At 42.4% G+C, this 21012-nt stretch overlaps 1 protein-coding gene across 3 annotated transcripts in view; it reads right to left on the bottom strand.

Moving 5' to 3' along the window:
- LOC134965497 (uncharacterized) overlaps positions 1-21012 on the bottom strand; it is an 83301-nt gene that overhangs the window by 8574 nt on the left and 53715 nt on the right. The window contains exon 1 of one of the 3 annotated variants that reach the window (XR_010188401.1): positions 3866-4191. Coding sequence is in view for 1 of the 3 variants with exons in the window: in XM_063941899.1 (XP_063797969.1) it covers positions 10106-10246 (141 nt within the window). In the remaining 2 variants the exon portion in view is untranslated. Of the gene's footprint in view, positions 1-3865; positions 4192-10082; positions 10247-21012 lie in introns of those variants that run through there. The other 2 variants (XR_010188400.1, XM_063941899.1) reach the window with 2 other exon arrangements.

Genomic DNA, 21012 nt, shown 5'->3' with positions numbered 1-21012 from the left:
CAGATTAGGCAAGAACAGACCTTCCCAAAGTTCGCCCAGTAGAATCTCTCAACAAAGCACAAAAACAAACTTGAATCTTTCTCCCAAGATTAGCTTTGGAAACTTTCCTGGTCGAATCGGCATAAGATCTTCTTGGAGCTGTAAATCGACAAGATCTTACTAGAGGATGACAGACGGAGTCTTTCCAAAGTTCTTAACAGAGTCTTTCAAGTAGTTTGCCAGGTCGAATGATACAGCCTACATGAAGCTATCACCAATACTGACTGAGCAAAAAGAAATCCTATTTATAAGGAGCTGATTAGCTGACTGGGCCCAGCTGAGTGCTGCCATCACAGAGAACTCAGCCTGCATGATTACAGCACCTGACAGTGCAAATCAGCACAGTACTGCAAACTATCACTCCAGGACTGATAAGTAGCCTGAAGCAGCCAGCTAATGACACAGTATTCCTGTCGCTAAGTGACTGCCGCGACAGCGGTTCCTAACAACTGGTGGTGGTTCCTAACAACTGGTCTGTCTTGGAGGAGAGTGTGGGCTAGATTCAAGGCCCTGTAAACTGCTCTCAAGTTCCAACACCCCTGAAATGAATGTTGTTCTGTTACCACTCCCCAACTGTGAAGGCTGGAATCTGTTGTGAGCAGGACCCAGAAGGGGTGAGTGACAGCCAAACCTCCTGAGTCAGAGTTATCATTTGTGATCTGATGTGATGAGGATGGACGTTTCACCTGGAAAGAAAGATTCAGTCTTTGCAGAGGGAAAGAATGAAACTGAGCAAACTCAACCATGGTGAATGTTGACACCATCAGTCTGAGTATTTGCATGGCTGAATGCACAGATACTCGAGGACAGTGAACAAGATGGTGTATTTTGCTCTGTAGTTTCAAAACTTTGTCCGGTGGTGATAGGTACAGTCATTGACTGTAAGATTTCAGAATGCTTCCGGATGTAACATCCTTTGTGATGGGGTAAGGGAGGATTTCTTCCAATTGATTAGCCATCCGTGACATTTCAGGAAGGCTACTGTCAATTGGAGTTGGCTGAGGAGAACGTCATGTGAATCCACCAGGATCAGAAGATCATCCAGGTATGGGGGAATCCAAATACCTTGGCGACGTAGGTGTGCTACCATGGTTTTGGTAAAAATTCTGGGTGCCATAGCTAGGTCAAACGGCAGTGTCTGGAACTGATAATGTTTGTTGCAGCTAGCAGACCGCAGGAAATGCTGATGCAAAAGAGCAATAGGAATATGCAGATACGCATCCTGTACAGTATATTTAGGGAAAACATAAAGTCTGCAGGTTCCATGGCTAGAACTATGGATCACAAGGTTTCCATGCGAAACTTGGAAACTTTCACAAACTTGTTTAAAGATCTAAGATATAGAATAGGTTGGTGTGACCCATTGGGTTTTGGGACCAGGAACAGGGTCGAATAGTAGCCTCTGCTGCGTTGGGACTGAGGCACTGACACTATCACTCCTGAGTGCAGAAATTAACTGACCACATTGTGTGGAATTTGAGCCTTGTTTGGGCCTGATGGTAGGCCTGTGGTGAAATACTGTTGAGGGGGCATCCCTTGAACAAGACAGCGTACCCGTGAAAGACTACTTCTTGCACCCAAGCATCTGAAGGGGTCGTCGTCCAAACCTTCGCAAAGTGCTGAGGTCGCCCTTCCACCCTGGAGGTCTCCCAGGGGGAGGCCGGCCCCATCAGGATGCAGGCTTGTCAGGCTTTGCTGCAGGTTGACGAGCTACTCCGGATTAGTTGGCCTTGGGCTAATAGGGCTTTGCAGCATGGGTTCGTCTAGGAAATGATTTTCCCTTCACTTTTCCTTGTGGATGAAAAGTAAAAAAATTGGCGCCTTTGACCTGCTATGCAGGAATAATCAGGGGCAAAAAGGTCCTTTTTGGCTGCAGCCAAAGATGTCACAATTGTGTTTAGCTCTTCAAAGAAAATGTCACCTGTAATGGGGAGAATTTCCAAAGTTTTCTTGGAATTCAAACTACCTTCCAAGAAAGTAGCCAAAGAATATGTTGTGCCAGCACAGGTGTTGCAGATGCCTTCGCTGCTAATATGCCAGACTTAGATAATGCTTCTTCAATGTAAGAAGATGCAGACCTGATATAAGCTAGATGCATTCATCTGACATATCTAAAGACAGTTCCTCTTCAATTGCATGTATCCATGCTTCAATAACCTTTGTGGCCCATGAAGCTGCCACTGTGGGCCTATGCATAGCCCCTGCGAGAGAATAACTATTCATCTATCTGTTGGCTCCTTCAGTGAGGAGATAGTGTTAACAGGTAGAGTGGATGATACCATGAGATGTGTGACATGAGAGTCCACTAGAGGTGGAGTTTCCCACCTTGCACAGATAGCTGCTGGCAGAGGATAGCGAGCTAACGCATGCTTAGACAAAGGGAACTTTTTACCCAGAGTGTTCCACGGTTCCAGTCTAATTTCAATTAAATGATCAGAATGGAGGAATTCTGTTTTAATTATCTTTTGCTTTTTAAACAAATCCATTTTCTTAGCAACAGGTGTGGGTTCTTCCTCATCTGAGAGTTGAACATGTTTAATAGCTGCAACGAAAGCAGGGACATCTACCAGAATGGGAACTCCCTCCTCTGCGGCACAGGAGTCTGTCAGAGAAAGCTGTATGCTCACTCTCCTCCTAAGGTGACATGTCTGAGAGGACTGTAGATTGGGAGGATGAAGTAACCTGCTTAGAGGAACCAGTGGCATTTTTATGCCCTGTCGGAGCCTTTTGTCTAGTCAAAGTTTGCGTTAGCTGTTGCACCTGATTAAAAAGGGTATCCGCCCAAGGCAGATTTATTATTGGTACTATATTGGGCAGTAGTGCCAAAAGGGGGGCCCAAGGTGGGCATAAGTAAGTCTAATAGAGTACCTAACAGTTTAGAAAAGGCTGCCCAGGGAGGCTCCTGCGTGGAAGCAGGAGGTATGTACTGACTAGGAGGTGTATAATTGTAAGCACAGAGGCCAGCCTATATAACATCCTCCGCAGATAACCCTGCTGAGCAAACTCTACATGAGCGTAATACCGGTGATTCAGCTCATTTGCATCCCTTTTTGTTAAACATGTTAGTAAAACAATATGTACACTCAGGTCCAGATTAAGGGCCATATGGGCATGGGGCTAAAAATATTCAAGGGCCTATTGTGAGAAATGGGGGAGGTGGAATCAGTGCTACATGGGTGTGGCCAGAGCCATATGAACATGTACACCTCTACACTATAAGCTCCAATGTCTCCCTAAATAATTAAAAATATAAAAAATTGTATAATGTTGTGAGAAAAATAGAAATGCAATCTTAATAGTTATGATTTATGAACAACCTTGTGGCCAGCTGGTGGCTAGTGATCATCATGCTGCCATGATGGGCCTATTTTTATGTGGAGGCCTGGAGCTGGAGCTCCATCTGCCCCATTGTTAATCTGGCCCTGTGGACACGCCCTACACACTGAAATATAATGAAACAGAAGTGCAGAGCATGGTATGTGACTGAACACAGCTATATATATATATGTGCTGTAATAAATAGCCCCAGCAGCACCTGTGCCCATGGTACAGAAATATAACAGAGATAGAAATATATGATACAAGTGAAAGGGAGATCAGTCAGCAGAACTAGCACACAGTCGCATACAATGCAGAGAAATATACAATATTACTGCAATGAACACTTGAATCAACTACTCAGCTTGTTTTGAAGCAGAAATACAACAATAAGGCTGCGCTTAGAGAGATGAATTGTCTGTATAACAAAGTAAATTTTATTAGACTTAAAATCTGTCCATTGGACAATTAAAATGAAAATACACTGTGATAAATAGCCTCTAATCACCTTTTAAAACAACACATGAGCTTGTTCCAAATAAACCATAGGACCCTGTAAGCTTAGAACCAATTGAATCCTGGGGCTATAACATAGTCCCTGGGCTGGAAAGTTAAGTCCCAACGCTGGAGGATTAGCAATTCCAATACTGTATCATGAAGTTAAGGAAAGTCCTCACCAGTAGGGCGTTTTGATGAACAGAAAGTCCAGTCCTTAGTTGTGGATATGGTTTAAGTCGAGCAGGTTTTGGGGTCCAAGGTGGTCCAAGCTTGCGAAGATAAGTGGTGATGTGGTGATAGGGAGGCACACACCTGACGCGTTTCAAAGCTACTGCTGCTCTATCAAAGGTGACTTTAACTTACAACTGGCAGTGTATTTATACCATGGTTAATTACCTCATTCAAAACATATGTGTAGACAATTCATCTCTTTGTGTGTGCACAAACTTAAAAGATAGACCTATTTCGTTATTCTAATTAGACTCAGAGGCATGCTGAAACACAATTTAAATTTAATTAATTAAAATTAGCTTAAAACATGTATTATAACTGAGCTGCGGGTGTTGGAACGCACGCGAGCCTGTTTCCTTCCGGTCTTTGGACCGCATCTATTACCATAGTAACGGAGCCTATTCACCGCTCCAATCTTACGGCGCCAGCATGATCACGTGACCGGACTTGTATGACGTAGTAGCCGTGTGCTGAGCCATATACAGACTCGCACCCTTCCGGTCTATGGACCGCAACTGTTTCCATGGGGATGAAATGTATTTCCGCTCTATGGCTCTACGTGGTCACGTGGTCAGACTCTCCGTATTTCCTAAATGGTAGCTACCATAAATGTTTTATAGAGAGAATCACAGTCTTAATTGCTCATGGAGCGCTACATGATTTTTTATGCTTTAAAGGGGTCAAATCAACAGCGTCTCATTTTTGGTTATGAGCGCTTATTGTCCACCCGTTAGTTCTTCCATTATAGAAATATAACGGAAACAAAGGAGTATATACCATTTATCATTTAAATGAGACATTATAATTTTCAGATCTATTAGTGACAATATTACACCAAAACACATTCCTTACTATATGATATATAAATACTTATACATTCTTTCTATATACTCTGAAAAATATCTATAGTGGATTTCCTACAGATGATTCTGTTTAGGAACAATTTTATTCACCCCAGATTGTGGAACTTGATGAAAAGGCTACACAGATTACTATAATTAATACAGAGAAACTGCACCTAGTGTCTATTTATTACTTAGATAGTTCCAACAGCTTTCCTTTTTACATTTACCATGAAAGAGAAAAAAATATATGTGGGCTAATATATATATATATATATATATATACACATATATATTACCATGTTTTACTTGAAAAAATTTAGAAAGGGAGATTCTTTTGATATATTTATGATTTAACCATTATGAAGCACTTAAATCAGATGACACAATTAAGTTCTACGGTTGCATTTAAACCTGCAGGGAATATGCTGTTCATTTTTAGCATCCAGTAAACTTCCTGTCTACATAAGGTTTTATACCGGTCTCCACCACGTGTGGTTCTGGGTATAAATTCTAAACCTACCACCTTGAGACATTTAGGATTGCCGTGATGGATATCGGCATAGTGTTTTGACACACTGTGGGTGGAGATTTTCTTAATAATATTCCTACGGTGTTCGAGGAATCTTAATCTCAATAAGCGGGTGGTTCTGCCCACATAATTTAAGCCACACCCACATGTTAACATATAGATTATGTAGGACGTATTACAATTCATAAATGTTTTTAGCTCATAGGAATTCTCTCCCTCATCTATATTGATCTTGAGTGTGTGGTCAGCTGTATATTTGCAAGTCAGACATCTATTACCTCCACATTTATAGAATCCTTTTATTTTCATATTATGTTGTGATAACCAGTTAGTGGTTATAGAACTATTCTCTTCCTTGATTCCTTTTAGATAACTCGGTGCTAATATATTTTTGAAGGACCTGTTTTTACGAAAAATAAAATTCGGTTCTTTAGGGAGAAAATTTATTAGTATATTGTCCTGTTTCAGGATGTCATAGTTCTTAGTTATAATCTTCTTGATGTCTGTATGACAACTATTATAAGTGGAGATAAATGACATATCAGTCTTTATATCACCGTCTCTCTTATTTTGTTTCTCCTTTGACGGATTGAGAAGTTCATCTCTATTTAACCCCCTAACTTCTCTCAGTGCTTTTTGTACTAAGTAACCTGGGTACCCTCTATCTAAAAATGAATTTACCATAATTTTAGCTTGGATATCAAAGGAATGGAGGTCTGAGCAGTTTCTCCTGATGCGTAGTAGTTGACTCTTTGGAATACTTTTTTTCCAAGCTAAGTGGTGTGCACTGTTAAAATGTAAATAAGAATTTGTGCCTGTTTCTTTAATGTAATTACATGTAGAGATTTCTTGATCTCTAATTTCCAGCGAAACATCAAAAAAATTCATGCGGGAAGTGTTATAAGAGTGAGTAAAAGTTAGGTGAAAAGAATTATTATTTAGGTGAGTGACAAATGAAAGGGCAGAAGTGTAATCCCCATCCCAAATAATAAACAAATCATCTATGTAGCGTGCGTAGAGGACCAGGCTTGCGTCGAACCCGCCCCCCCACACGAGCTGGTCTTCGACCTCCCCCATGTAGAGGTTGGCATAGCTCGGCGCAAACCTGGTCCCCATCGCTGTTCCCATCACCTGAAGATAAAAAGTGTCCAAAAATAAAAAATAATTGTGAGTCAAAATAAATGAAATAGAATCCAAAATAAATTTCATGTGTCCCTCCCTGAGGTCACCATCCTTTGTAAGTCTATTTGCAATAGTACAAATCCCCAGATCATGGGGTATGTTAGAATACAAGCTTTGTACATCCAGTGTAAGAAATGCATAAGAGTCCTTCCACTTGATGCCACTAATTAAATTTAGGAAATGGGTGGTATCTTTGATGTGTGACCTCAGGGTGGAGACACGTGACTGTAAAAAGGAATCAACATAATGGGATAAGTTAGATGTGAGAGAATTAACACCAGAAATAATAGGACGACCAGGGGGTGACGTGAGGGATTTGTGTATCTTGGGAAGGTGGTAATAAATGGGTACCGTCGGATGAGGACAAAATAAAAATCGGTACTCTTCTTTGGTCATAATATCATCTTTAACCGCTCCTGAAAGCAAGTGTTGAAGTTCTGAGATATATCTTTCTGTTGGATCACTGGATAATGTTGCATAGAACTTTGTCTCCCAATTGTCTTTTGGCTTCTATGATGTAATCCGATCGGTCTTGTATGATAAGTCCCCCTCCCTTATCTGCAGCCTTAATAATAATGGAGCTGTCTTTGGTAAGTTTCAACAAAGCTCTCTTCTCCCATTTGTTAAGATTACTTTTATTGTTGTTGGTGGTTTTGGAGTTCTCACTACATAGTTTTTTAAAATCATCTAAGGTGGTTTTGTAGAAACTCTCTATGCTTACTCCTTTAGATTTTATATGATAGAAGTCTGACTTATTTTTAAAACATCTAGGTTCATTATTAATGTCATAGACCTTAATCTCTTGTGGTTTTTCTACATTTATGAATTGTAATACGTCCTACATAATCTATATGTTAACATGTGGGTGTGGCTTAAATTATGTGGGCAGAACCACACGCTTATTGAGATTAAGATTCCTCGAACACCGTAGGAATATTATTAAGAAAATCTCCACCCACAGTGTGTCAAAACACTATGCCGATATCCATCACGGCAATCCTAAATGTCTCAAGGTGGTAGGTTTAGAATTTATACCCAGAACCACACGTGGTGGAGACCGGTATAAAACCTTATGTAGACAGGAAGTTTACTGGATGCTAAAAATGAACAGCATATTCCCTGCAGGTTTAAATGAAACCGTAGAACTTAATTGTGTCATCTGATTTAAGTGCTTCATAATGGTTAAATCATAAATATATCAAAAGAATCTCCCTTTCTAAATTTTTTCAAGTAAAACATGGTAATATATATGTGTATATATATATATATATATATATATATATATATATACATATATATTAGCCCACATATATTTTTTTCTCTTTCATGGTAAATGTAAAAAGGAAAGCTGTTGGAACTATCTAAGTAATAAATAGACACTAGGTGCAGTTTCTCTGTATTAATTATAATAATCTGTGTAGCCTTTTCATCAAGTTCCACAATCTGGGGTGAATAAAATTGTTCCTAAACAGAATCATCTGTAGGAAATCCACTATAGATATTTTTCAGAGTATATAGAAAGAATGTATAAGTATTTATATATCATATAGTAAGGAATGTGTTTTGGTGTAATATTGTCACTAATAGATCTGAAAATTATAATGTCTCATTTAAATGATAAATGGTATATACTCCTTTGTTTCCGTTATATTTCTATAATGGAAGAACTAACGGGTGGACAATAAGCGCTCATAACCAAAAATGAGACGCTGTTGATTTGACCCCTTTAAAGCATAAAAAATCATGTAGCGCTCCATGAGCAAGACTGTGATTCTCTCTATAAAACATTTATGGTAGCTACCATTTAGGAAATACGGAGAGTCTGACCACGTGACCACGTAGAGCAATAGAGCGGAAATACATTTCATCCCCATGGAAACAGTTGCGGTCCATAGACCGGAAGGGTGCGAGTCAGTATATGGCTCAGCACACGGCTACTACGTCATACAAGTCCGGTCACGTGATCATGCTGGCGCCGTAAGATTGGAGCGGTGAATAGGCTCCGTTACTATGGTAATAGATGCGGCCCAAAGACCGGAAGGAAACGGGCTCGCGTGCGTTCCAACACCCGTAGCTCAGTTATAATACATGTTTTAAGCTAATTTTAATTAATTACATTTAAATTGTGTTTCAGCATGCCTCTGAGTCTAATTAGAATAACGAAATAGGTCTATCTTTTAAGTTTGTGCACACACAAAGAGATGAATTGTCTACACATATGTTTTGAATGAGGTAATTAACCATGGTATAAATACACTGCCAGTTGTAAGTTAAAGTCACCTTTGATAAAGCAGCAGTAGCTGTGAAACGCGTCAGGTGTGAGCCTCCCTATCACCACATCACCACTTATCATCGCAAGCTTGGACCACCTTGGACCCCAAAACCTGCTCGACTTGAACCATATCCACAACTAAGGACTGGACTTTCTGTTCATCAAAACGCCCTACTGGTGAGGACTTTCCTTAACTTCATGATACAGTATTGGAATTGCTAATCCTCCAGCGTTGGGATTTAACTTTCCAGCCCAGGGACTATGCTATAGCCCCAGGATTCAATTGGTTCTAAGCCTACAGGGTCCTATGGTTTATTTGGAACAAGCTCATGTGTTGTTTTAAAAGGTGATTAGAGGCTATTTATCACAGTGTATTTTCATTTTAATTGTCCAATGGACAGATTTTAAGTCTAATAAATTTTACTTTGTTATACAGACAATTCATCTCTCTAAGCGCAGCCTTATTGTTGTATTTCAGTTTGGTTTTTCTATATAGGTGTAACTATCCTATACAGGCAGCTGCTGCACTTTTCAATTGGAATCACACCCACAGCGCCCCTTCCAACCTAGGTTGGCTTGTTCTATCACTTTGTTTTGAAGCGGGTAGTATATAAGTGAATGAAAAAACCTTGCGTGCTGCAAACATTTTTCTTAAAGGGAGACTAAGCCCAGACTTCTTGCTGCCTTGCTGTAAGATGACTGCCCGGGTCTCCGAGGGAACGAACGAGAGAGGAGGCAGCTCAAGGGTCGGAAATCTGCTGCAGACTGGTACCCAGAGCCGGGGGAGGGGCTTCATTTCAAGCGCTGCCTACACTATGCTGGTCTTTCACCCCAGATACTAAATGGGCCTTATTAAAGAGGTGTTTAAACACCTAGACCTGTGCCCAGGCCTGCCCTTGTGCTCCAGTGGAGTCCATGTTCTGTGTCAGTGTCCACGCCTGCGCCACAGTCAGTCTCCCCAGAAGAACAGCGGACTGCGATTTAGCTGTGGGTCCCGGACTATAAACTGATTGCATGAGCATGGAGGTGGGGTAATAGGGGAGAGGAGCTGTGCGTTCTGGGACAGCTGAAAACTTTAACTGTTTGGGGCCCGCATTCTCATACACCACCTACAACTCCGATGTTCCCTGTGGAACCTATGAATCCTGATGTAGATATATATTATTACCTGTTATTAGCACTGCAGGTTGCTCAAAGAGCATTAGCAACACCTTTAAGAAGATCACCAACAGCATTAAGAGGTTTCAGGAGACCACCAGAACCAACTGTAGTTCCAAGTGCTGAGGCAATAATCCCTGTAAGGAAATTAGTAACTCCTAGACCTGCATAAAGCTAAACAAGAAAAAAGAAAAGGGTTAATTGTAATACAAAATGACACTGCTTTTCTTCAAAATGTTTAACTAAAGTTTGTCTCACTTTTTCAAGCAATTTATTTATTTCTGATACAAAACATTTATGTCTAGAGGCAAAAGCCAAGGAGTTTGTCAATATTAGTTTGCAACAGCAGTCTATATTATAGTAATATACAGGGTACTACAGAAATGTTACCACAATTGCATCTTTCCTTATATTGTAACAGATAAATGTTTATAGAACAACATTTCCAGTTTTGTTTTTCGTTTAGTTTAAAGTTTAAACTAATGTTAAATGAATGGGCCTGTGGATCATTTATTTGAGAGGTGTTATTCATACCCGGTAATTTATTTGTAAAAGTTCAATTTAATCCCAGATTACTGTAAGTGACAAAGTAATTTACAATAAAATACCAACCTGGTTTTGCATTTTAAAAAAAATTGCCTTAAATCTAGCTGTTAAATTGCTAACATCAGGTGCCTGCCTGCAACTCACAGGTTATTACATTTGGGCCCATGTGTGCAAATACTGTATTATCTATATCATATTTCACAGATGCAGAACCCATGTGAATCATCCAAGACCAATTTTTGTTGCCTGCAGGAAGCAGCAAAGATACAATGGACCAAAATAGTTTACAGTTTGCTCTCCCTTAGCCGCAATTCCAATATCCAAAATGTTTTAAATGCCTTCTGAGATAGAGACACCTCTGCAATGCTTACTGATGGCTCAATGACTGTGTAACGCAGAAAATTATTAATAATGTATAAAATTCCTTCAGGTTATGTGTATAAAGTGTACATGTTACTCGGGCCCTGTAATCTGCAACGGCAATTGAGGCAGGGAGAGAGGGCTGACTGCTGCTGTTTGCTAGACTGTGGCAGCAGTCAGTCAGTCCTCTCTTCCTGCTTTAGTTTGGGGGTGGAGAGAAATTGCACTCCCCAAACCCAGTGGTGCACACAGGGAGGGGGGTTCTGAGTACCCAGAAACCCCCCCATGATCGGCCAAATTCTTTTTTCTGAGACGGAGACAGCAGTGTCTTGTCTCAATTATTAGTGCAATCGGGATCATAGCTGCTGCTGCAGGGAGCTTTCGTCGGCAGAGCTCTATACACAGAATGTTCAGAGGTGCGTGGGCGCAGCTTTGAATGCTCAGCACAGCAGCTCATGATGCATCCAATGGCTACTACTCACATTCTCTAGTGATTCGGCTACCTGCGTCTTCCTCCCAGCCATACCCAGAGTATGTGTTTGGAATTTTATATAAAAAAAATTGCATCTGCTTACCCTTTGTGCTTCATACACTTTACAGAATGTGCAATGTAGTGTGTGTGTGTGTGTGTGTGTGTGTGTGTGTGTGTGTGTGTGTGTGTGACACACACACACACACACTAGTTTGTGTGTGTATATATATACATATATATATATATATATATACACACACATACACACAAACTGTAGTGCATGTGACTCTATATCTATAATAATATATATATATATATATATATATATATATATATATCTATATGAGGAAAGTGGCACCTCTGGGGTCATTTCAGCAGTCAAATGCAACACTTTGTTCATTCAACATGTTTCGGGCAGCCGCCCATCGTCAGGAATTCCTGACAATGGGGGGCTGCCTGAAACATATGTTGAATTAGTAATTTCAGACAGTAGGTGACAAAGACTTCAGAGTGCCGCCTACCTCTTATTACTACACACAGGTCTCGCACCAGTTGAGGGCACTGGAGCAAGTTGTCTACAGGAGAAAGGCCAAATATAAATATATATATATATATATATATATATATATATATATTATAATAGAGAGCACTCACCAGTCTTCAAGTATAAATGCACCAAACTTTACTTACCACATCACAGATAGAAACATTGCTGTCAATGTTTTGGTCCTCACAGGGACCTTTGTCAAGACCACCAAAACCAGACAGGAGAGATGCAAACCCCACTGTGTGCCCACATTGGCCTGTAAGTACCTAATGCACACCTGAAACTCATTACATGTCTTCACCCCAAACACTTGATGTCATCAGTGTGAGACACTCGTTATGCCTCCACATGCTCACAGATGTGCCCAATCACAGAAATGAAAGAGCATAACAGTTACCACTGGCTGCTGCAGCATTCACCATGGGGGGTAATTCCAAGTTGATCGCAGCAGGATTTTTGTTAGCAATTGGGCAAAACCATGTGCAGTGCAGGGGAGGCAGATATAACATGTGCAGAGAGAGTTAGATTTGGGTGGGGTGTGTTCAATCTGCAATCTAATTTGCAGTGTAAAAATAAAGCAGCCAGTATTTACCCTGCACAGATATAAAATAACCCACCCAAATCTAACTCTTTCTGCACATGTTATATCTGCCTCCCCTGCAGTGCACATGGTTTTGCCCAATTGCTATCAAAAATCCTGCTGCGATCAACTTGGAATTACCCTCATTAGCTCTGCGTTCACCAATAATGTCTCATAACAGAGACAACTGACAAACTGCAATCACTCACTTACGGTATGGGCTCCACGAACACCACCGGAAATTAGAGATGAGCGGGTTCGGTTTCTTTGAATCCGAACCCGCACGAACTTCACTTTTTTTTTCACGGGTCCGAGCGACTCGGATCTTCCCGCCTTGCTCGGTTAACCCGAGCGCGCCCGAACGTCATCATGACGCTGTCGGATTCTCGCGAGACTCGGATTCTATATAAGGAGCCGCGCGTCGCCGCCATTTTCACACGTGCATTGAGATTGATAGGGAGAGGACGTGGCTGGCGTCCTCTCCATTAGAATAGATTAGAAGAGAGAGAGAGAGAGAGAGATTGTGCAGACAGAGTTTACCACAGTGACCAGTGCAGTTGTTGTTAAGTTAACTTTTATTTAATATATCCGTTCTCTGCTATATCCGTTCTCTGCCTGAAAAAAACGATACACAGCAGTCACACAGTGTGACTCAGTCTGTGTGCACTCAGCTCAGCCCAGTGTGCTGCACATCAATGTATAAAAGCTTATAATAATTGTGGGGGAGACTGGGGAGCACTGCAGGTTGTTATAGCAGGAGCCAGGAGTACATAATATTATATTAATTTAAAATTAAACAGTGCACACTTTTGCTGCAGGAGTGCCACTGCCAGTGTGACTAGTGGTGACCAGTGCCTGACCACCAGTATAGTAGTATATTGTTGTATACTATCTCTTTATCAACCAGTCTATATTAGCAGCAGACACAGTACAGTGCGGTAGTTCACGGCTGTGGCTACCTCTGTGTCGGCAGTCGGCACTCGGCAGGCAGTCCGTCCATCCATAATTGTATAATTATATACCACCTAACCGTGGTATTTTTTTTTCTTTCTTTATACCGTCGTCATAGTCATACTAGTTGTTACGAGTATACTACTATCTCTTTATCAACCAGTGTACAGTGCGGTAGTTCACGGCTGTGGCTACCTCTGTGTCGGAACTCGGCAGGCAGTCCGTCCATCCATAATTGTATTATTATAATATATACCACCTAACCGTGGTTTTTTTTTCATTCTTTATACCGTCATAGTCAGTCATACTAGTTGTTACGAGTATACTACTATCTCTTTATCAACCAGTGTACAGTGCGGTAGTTCACGGCTGTGGCTACCTCTGTGTCGGCAGTCGGCAGGCAGTCCGTCCATCCATAATTGTATTATAATATATACCACCTAACCGTGGTTTTTTTTTCATTCTTTATACCGTCATAGTGTCATACTAGTTGTTACGAGTATACTACTATCTCTTTATCAACCAGTGTACAGTGCGGTAGTTCACGGCTGTGGCTACCTCTGTGTCGGCAGTCGGCAGGCAGTCCGTCCATCCATAATTGTATTATAATATATACCACCTAACCGTGGTTTTTTTTTCATTCTTTATACCGTCATAGTCAGTCATACTAGTTGTTACGAGTATACTACTATCTCTTTATCAACCAGTGTACAGTGCGGTAGTTCACGGCTGTGGCTACCTCTGTGTCGGAACTCGGCAGGCAGTCCGTCCATCCATAATTGTATTATTATAATATATACCACCTAACCGTGGTTTTTTTTTCATTCTTTATACCGTCATAGTCAGTCATACTAGTTGTTACGAGTATACTACTATCTCTTTATCAACCAGTGTACAGTGCGGTAGTTCACGGCTGTGGCTACCTCTGTGTCGGAACTCGGCAGGCAGTCCGTCCATCCATAATTGTATTATAATATATACCACCTAACCGTGGTTTTTTTTTCGTTCTTTATACCGTCGTCATACTAGTTGTTACGAGTATACTACTATCTCTTTATCAACCAGTGTACAGTGCGGTAGTTCACGGCTGTGGCTACCTCTGTGTCGGCACTCGGCAGGCAGTCCGTCCAACCATAATTGTATTATATACCACCTAACCGTGTTTTTTTTTTCATTCTTTATACCGTCGTCATACTAGTTGTTACGAGTATACTACTATCTCTTTATCAACCAGTGTACAGTGCGGTAGTTCACGGCTGTGGCTACCTCTGTGTCGGCACTCGGCAGGCAGTCCGTCCAACCATAATTGTATTATATACCACCTAACCGTGGTTTTTTTTTCATTCTTTATACCGTCGTCATACTAGTTGTTACGAGTATACTACTATCTCTTTATCAACCAGTGTACAGTGCGGTAGTTCACGGCTGTGGCTACCTCTGTGTCGGCACTCGGCAGCCCGTCCATAATTGTATATACCAGTGACCTAACTGTGGTTTTTTTTTCTTTCTTTATACATACATACTAGTTACGAGTATACTATCTCTTTATCAACCAGTCTATATATTAGCAGCAGACACAGTACAGTGCGGTAGTTCACGGCTGTGGCTACCTCTGTGTCGGCACTCGGCAGCCCGTCCATAATTGTATATACCACCTAACCGTGGTTTTTTTTTCTTTCTTTATACATACATACTGCAGTGCCACTCCTAGATGGGCCCGGTGTTTGTGTCGGCCACTAGGGTCGCTAATCTTACTCACACAGTCAGCTACCTCATTGCGCCTCTTTTTTTCTTTGCGTCATGTGCTGTTTGGGGAGGGTTTTTTGGAAGGGCCATCCTGCGTGACACTGCAGTGCCAATCCTAGATGGGCCCGGTGTTTGTGTCGGCCACTAGGGTCGCTAATCTTACTCACACAGCTACCTCATTGCGCCTCTTTTTTTCTTTGCGTCATGTGCTGTTTGGGGAGGGTTTTTTGGAAGGGACATCCTGCGTGACACTGCAGTGCCACTCCTAGATGGGCCCGGTGTTTGTGTCGGCCACTAGGGTCGCTTATCTTACTCACACAGCGACCTCGGTGCAAATTTTATGACTAAAAATAATATTGTGAGGTGTGAGGTATTCAGAATAGACTGAAAATGGGTGTAAATTATGGTTTTTGAGGTTAATAATACTTTGGGATCAAAATGACCCCCAAATTCTATGATTTAAGCTGTTTTTTAGTGTTTTTGGAAAAAAACACCCGAATCCAAAACACACCCGAATCCGACAAAAAAAATTCGGTGAGGTTTTGCCAAAACGCGTTCGAACCCAAAACACGGCCGCGGAACCGAACCCAAAACCAAAACACAAAACCCGAAAAATTTCAGGCGCTCATCTCTACCGGAAATGCGTCGCACCATAGCCGCATCCACGTCCTGGCCAGCAGACGCGTCACCATAGTGACCGCAATAGCTGATCACAACAGGCGGTTCTATCCATACTCAAACACACGCCACTACCAGTTTGCGTTCCACACACAGCACTATCCAGAAGTAGGGTGACTAACACTCGCCATTCATTAATGAATAGCATTAACCCTTAATATCCCAATTGGTTATCATACTATGTTGACATAGTCATCTATTAATAGAAAAAGGCAGTGGTTAACATGCAATAGACCTGCAGGCAGTGCCTCAGGGTAATAGGTAACAATACTGTACATCAACATAATGCCAACATATATACAAAACAACTTAAAACACCAAAACCAAACACATTATTAATTATCAGACATAGAAAGGGTTAATCACTCAACCAAATGGAGGTCAGTTACGTCCATTTCATGCCTGTACAACAATAGACTAAATAGCATAATTGCCATATACAGCTGGCAATTATAATAAAAACCTAAATACAGGAATCCAACAATAATAGAAGATGTCTTGTTAAATAAACATATGTAGAGAATTTGTTACATTTAGGCCCTTGTGGGCCACTGTTTCCAGTTGATGGATCCAACAAGCCTCTCTTTTCAGCAGAGTCAACCCATGATCTCCTCCCCTACGTGGGGGGAGGCAGTCATTGATCATGTATCGCAGTGTTGACATCTGATTCTTTCCTTCAAAAAATGCAACGTAGCTGGTTTGTAATGGTTGCTTCTCGTGCATGGGCTGCACGACCTGCAGATCCCTGATTACAGGCAAATATTTCTGCCATCCGCAAAGTGGCAAGAAATATTTCTTATCAATCAGCCTTCTTGTCGAGCAGCTCCACAAAATCTCCCCAATCACAAAAAATAGCATTTTGTACCTTCATAGTACAGTGCGTAATACTTTTTTTTGGGGGGGTCAGTTAAATATTGACCAGGTTACAGTGCTGGTCAGACACAGTGCAGGTTACAGTGCAGGTTGGATACAGTGCGTGTCGGATACAGTGTGGAATACACTGTAGTTTGGATACATTTCAGTTTACAGTGTGGGTCGGATACAGTGCAGGTAGCATACAGTGTGGGTTGGCTATAGTGCAAGGTCAGATACAGTGCATGTTGGATACAGTGCAGGTCAGATAAACAATAGTGCACTTACTGTGGCTGGGCGTGTCAGCGTTGTCCTCAGTGTGGGGCTGTGCACAATGCGAAGGGTGTCGGCGGTGTCCTCAATGTGGGTATGCCAGTGGTGTCAGCAGTGGTGGGTGAAGACTGGGTCCTCAGTGCAGGGGTGCTGACAGTGTCCTCACTGCAGGGGTTCTGGCAGTGTCAGCATTGTGGGTGTCCCGGTGGTGTCCTATGCGCGGGGGTTCTGGCTGTGTCGGCAGTGCGGGAGTGCCAGTGGTGTCCTCTGTGGGGAGGTTCCAACAGTGTCGGCAGTGTGGGGGTGCATCTGGTGTCCTCTGTACGGGGTAGTTGGCAGTGTGGGCTATGTCCTCTCTGTGGAGATGTCAGCAGCGTGAAGGTGCTGGCTGTGTCAGCAGTGCAAGAGGGCATACGGTTTCCTCAGTGCAGCGGTTCTGACAGTGTCGGCAATGCGGGAGCGCTGAAGGTGTCCTCAGTTCAGGGATGCCGGCAGTGTCTTCAATGCAGGGTTGCCGGCAGAATCAGCAGTGCGGGGGTGCCAACAGTGTGGGAGTGTCTGCAGAGCAGGCGGCAGTGTCGGCAGTGTGGACGGTAGTGCTATTAGTACCGTGGGGGTCATCCATCTTGGTTCATTGTATCCTATGGGGACACGTGGCAGCAGGATATTGAGGTTCTACCTTGATATATATATATATCAACCAGTAAATCCTGTGTTTGCCCCTGAAACAAGGCCGGATTAATGATGGGGCTGATGGAGCTGCAGCTCCAGGCCCACACCCCAAAATAGGCCCACCGTTTCTGCTGTGGCAAGTCTCTGTGCTGTAATTTGGAAAAACAAATTCCTTTTACAGCAGTGTCCTAGAACTTGCTGCCAGTTCGCCTGCCCCCTCTGACATTAACATCCGTCACTCTCTAGAGGAGCTGTATACTCACTGGGAGTGACCCGGCACCTCCTCAGCAGCCTTGACGTCACAAAGGTGCCTCCCTGCCACCAGCGCATCTAGATCCCCGGACTCCACATCACAGCTCCCGGAAGCCCCGAGATGGAGAATGGGATGGATGCTGCAGGGGCGGGTGACGCTGCAGGACCTGATGTCTGAACGCTGCACAGATATATAAAGGTGAGAGTGTGCCGCTGTGCTGTGTCTGGTGCAAGCTGGGGGCTGGGGGTGGTGTGCTCCTGTGGAGGACTGAGTTTCTGAAGTAAAGTTCCAACCTGTTCCTAATTTCCATCTGGGATTCCAGGGATCACCCCATGTCAGTTGTTGCTTGCCATTGTGGAGCTTTGTCATACGCTTTATGTCTGCTGTATATTGTGATGCTGCGTTTGCAATCTTATCATTCGCAAGACTTCTGAGTATGCTGTCTAACAATACTTCGTTGTATAGATTATGACAGATGGCCATCTGGTGATTATCTCTTAATGCTAGTACTGGTAGACGGAATCAGTGCGCATTATTCGAAGCATAATGGCCTCCTGGCCTTCCTCAGGGATACGATACGATTAAAGGGTTGGTCATTTTGTCCTTGTTTAGTTATAACAAGATTAAGAAAGGCTAAAGTAATGGATGACACATGTTGCTGCTCTGCAAACTCACAAATGTGATTTATTGTGCAGTTATCCTATGGATATTCAGGCCGCAGCGCTTCTCCCTACTGTGTCTGCCATTCACGCTGGTGCAACTAATGACCATCTTCAAATAAAACCTGGGACTCTAAGTTTGGTCAGTCCATTAGCGCCTCGTGTAAGGTTCCTATTTGGATACAGGAGTTATCCATCCAGTGGACCACTGAGAGCCCTTCAAACTGCTGGCACCTAGGTGATCACGGCTTTTAGTGCAAATTAAGTTTTATTGCAGAACAAAAAAGAACACATATAACAGCAGAACATAGCATTAGCGGTAAATAGCCTCAAATAGGCCGAAGTCATACTTAATATTCTGGGTACCAGCAGTTAGCATACTAGGACGGTCAATCAATTAGACAGTAAAAAAAAAAAAATTCCTGACCCATAGTTAGAACAGTAATATAGACAGGCCGGATTATGAAAAATGTAATAAAAACCTAAGACTTTGAAATATATCTACAAAACAGGAGAAAGAAAAAGAGAGAAAACAGAAGAGAGCAGAAACCGAAAGTACAGACAGAACAACAAGGAGAGATGAAGAATAGATAAAGAGGAGAGGAGGGAAGTGGAAAAAAAAAAAGGGACCTGATCCGAAACCCGAGATTAACAGAAAGAGTGAGAATTATGTAGGCAAAACTAATACATAAAGTGCCCAGCCAGGAAAGCCTAAGGGGGTTGGTGACGGTTATTAGTGAGGATCTCCTAATATACAGAGGAATTTTTAAATGTTATCCAGCTAAGCCAGGTATCCCTGAAACGTGTGTAACCATTATCTACAGATGACATGATGTCGTCCATTTCCATGTAATGATCAATCCTACAGAACCAGTCCATCACCGTCGGAGGGGAGGGCGAGCGTCAGTAAACAGGAATAATCGCCTTCGCTGAATTGTTTAGATGGCACAACAATGACTGTTTATAACATGGGGGGGGGGGACTAGGTGAGAAGTGGAAAAGCCAGAACAGCGGGTCAGTAGGGACTTCCCCTCCCATTATTTTAGCAGATAGGGAAAGGAATCCCCTCCAGAAGGGTTGAATAGTGGAACATAGCCACCAAATGTGGAATGGGTTATCTAAGTCAGTAGAGCATCACCAGTAGATGTTGGGGACACCCAGCCCTATTTTTGAGAGGGTATCAGGGCATCTATACCATCTGGAAATTAGTTTATATTGAGTCTCGACAACTAGCGTGCTCGCAGAACAGGAATGGGTTAATTTGAATTTTTTTTCCCACTGGTTATCATCTAGGTGTACTCCCATCTCTTTATTCCATACTTGGGTAAAGGGTGGGAAGGGCACACTCGAATCAGCGAGTAGGATGTTATAGATCTAAGAGACAGAATGTGTGGGACTTTCCAAACTAGCACAAATGCATTCGAAGGGTGTCAAAACCGAATACCAGGACCGTAATGGACCGAACAAATGTAAAAAGTAGCGAACCTGTAGATAGCGCCAAAAGTCCCCCTGTGACTATCCCCATTTAGTCTGTAGGTCTGAGAAGGAGACAATGCCGTTCCCACTCACCAGCTGTCCAATGCGAAAAAGGCCTCTAACGTACCAAGAGTGGAAAGCTGTTAAATTCAAGCTCGGAGGGAAATGAGTGTTGAGCAAGAAAGGAAGATACGAGGACTTAGAGGAAGAGACTGACGGCAGTCTCCTGACTTTCTTCCAGCATAACAGAGTTGGACCAACGGTAGGATGGGGGGAGCTGGGAAGGGTAGGGAGCCATGGGGCTATACTCAGAGGGATCAACAGGGAACAGTTTTCCATCTGGGCCCACTGTTTAGACGAGTCCGACCAAGACCATTCCATGATTCTGCTCAAGTAGCATGCCTGGTAGTACCCCATGACATTCGGTAGGCCTATCCCGCCTCTATCTTTCCGTCAGAACATCAGACTGAGCCTCAAGCGCGGGTGTTTACCTCCCCAAAGAAAGTCTCTAAATAAAGTTTGGATATCTTGAAACCATTTCAGGGGGATTTTAACTGGAAGGGCCTGCAATAAATAGAGAATTTTAGGAAGGGAATTCATTTTAAGTATGCACAATCTCCTAAACCAAGAGAACGGTTTCGACTTCCAAGTCTGAAGATTAGACCGTCACTTAACTAATAATGGGGCAAAATTGGAGTTAAAAAGGCGTGAAAGATCTCTGGTAAGAGTAACCCCTAGATATTTAAGTTGAGACTTGTCCCAGGAGAAAGAAAATGCTGTTTGAAGCCCTGCCATCATCCTAGAAGGAGTTGTAATATTCAAGGCTACTGACTTAGAATAATTGATTTTGAAGTTTGAGAGGTCTCCGAAAGTTT

Source organism: Pseudophryne corroboree, chromosome 10 (genome assembly GCF_028390025.1).
Source record: "Pseudophryne corroboree isolate aPseCor3 chromosome 10, aPseCor3.hap2, whole genome shotgun sequence".
Taxonomy (NCBI): domain Eukaryota; kingdom Metazoa; phylum Chordata; class Amphibia; order Anura; family Myobatrachidae; genus Pseudophryne; species Pseudophryne corroboree.
The sequence above is the reverse complement of the archived record's forward strand: the minus strand, read 5'-3'. Positions and strand labels throughout refer to the sequence as shown.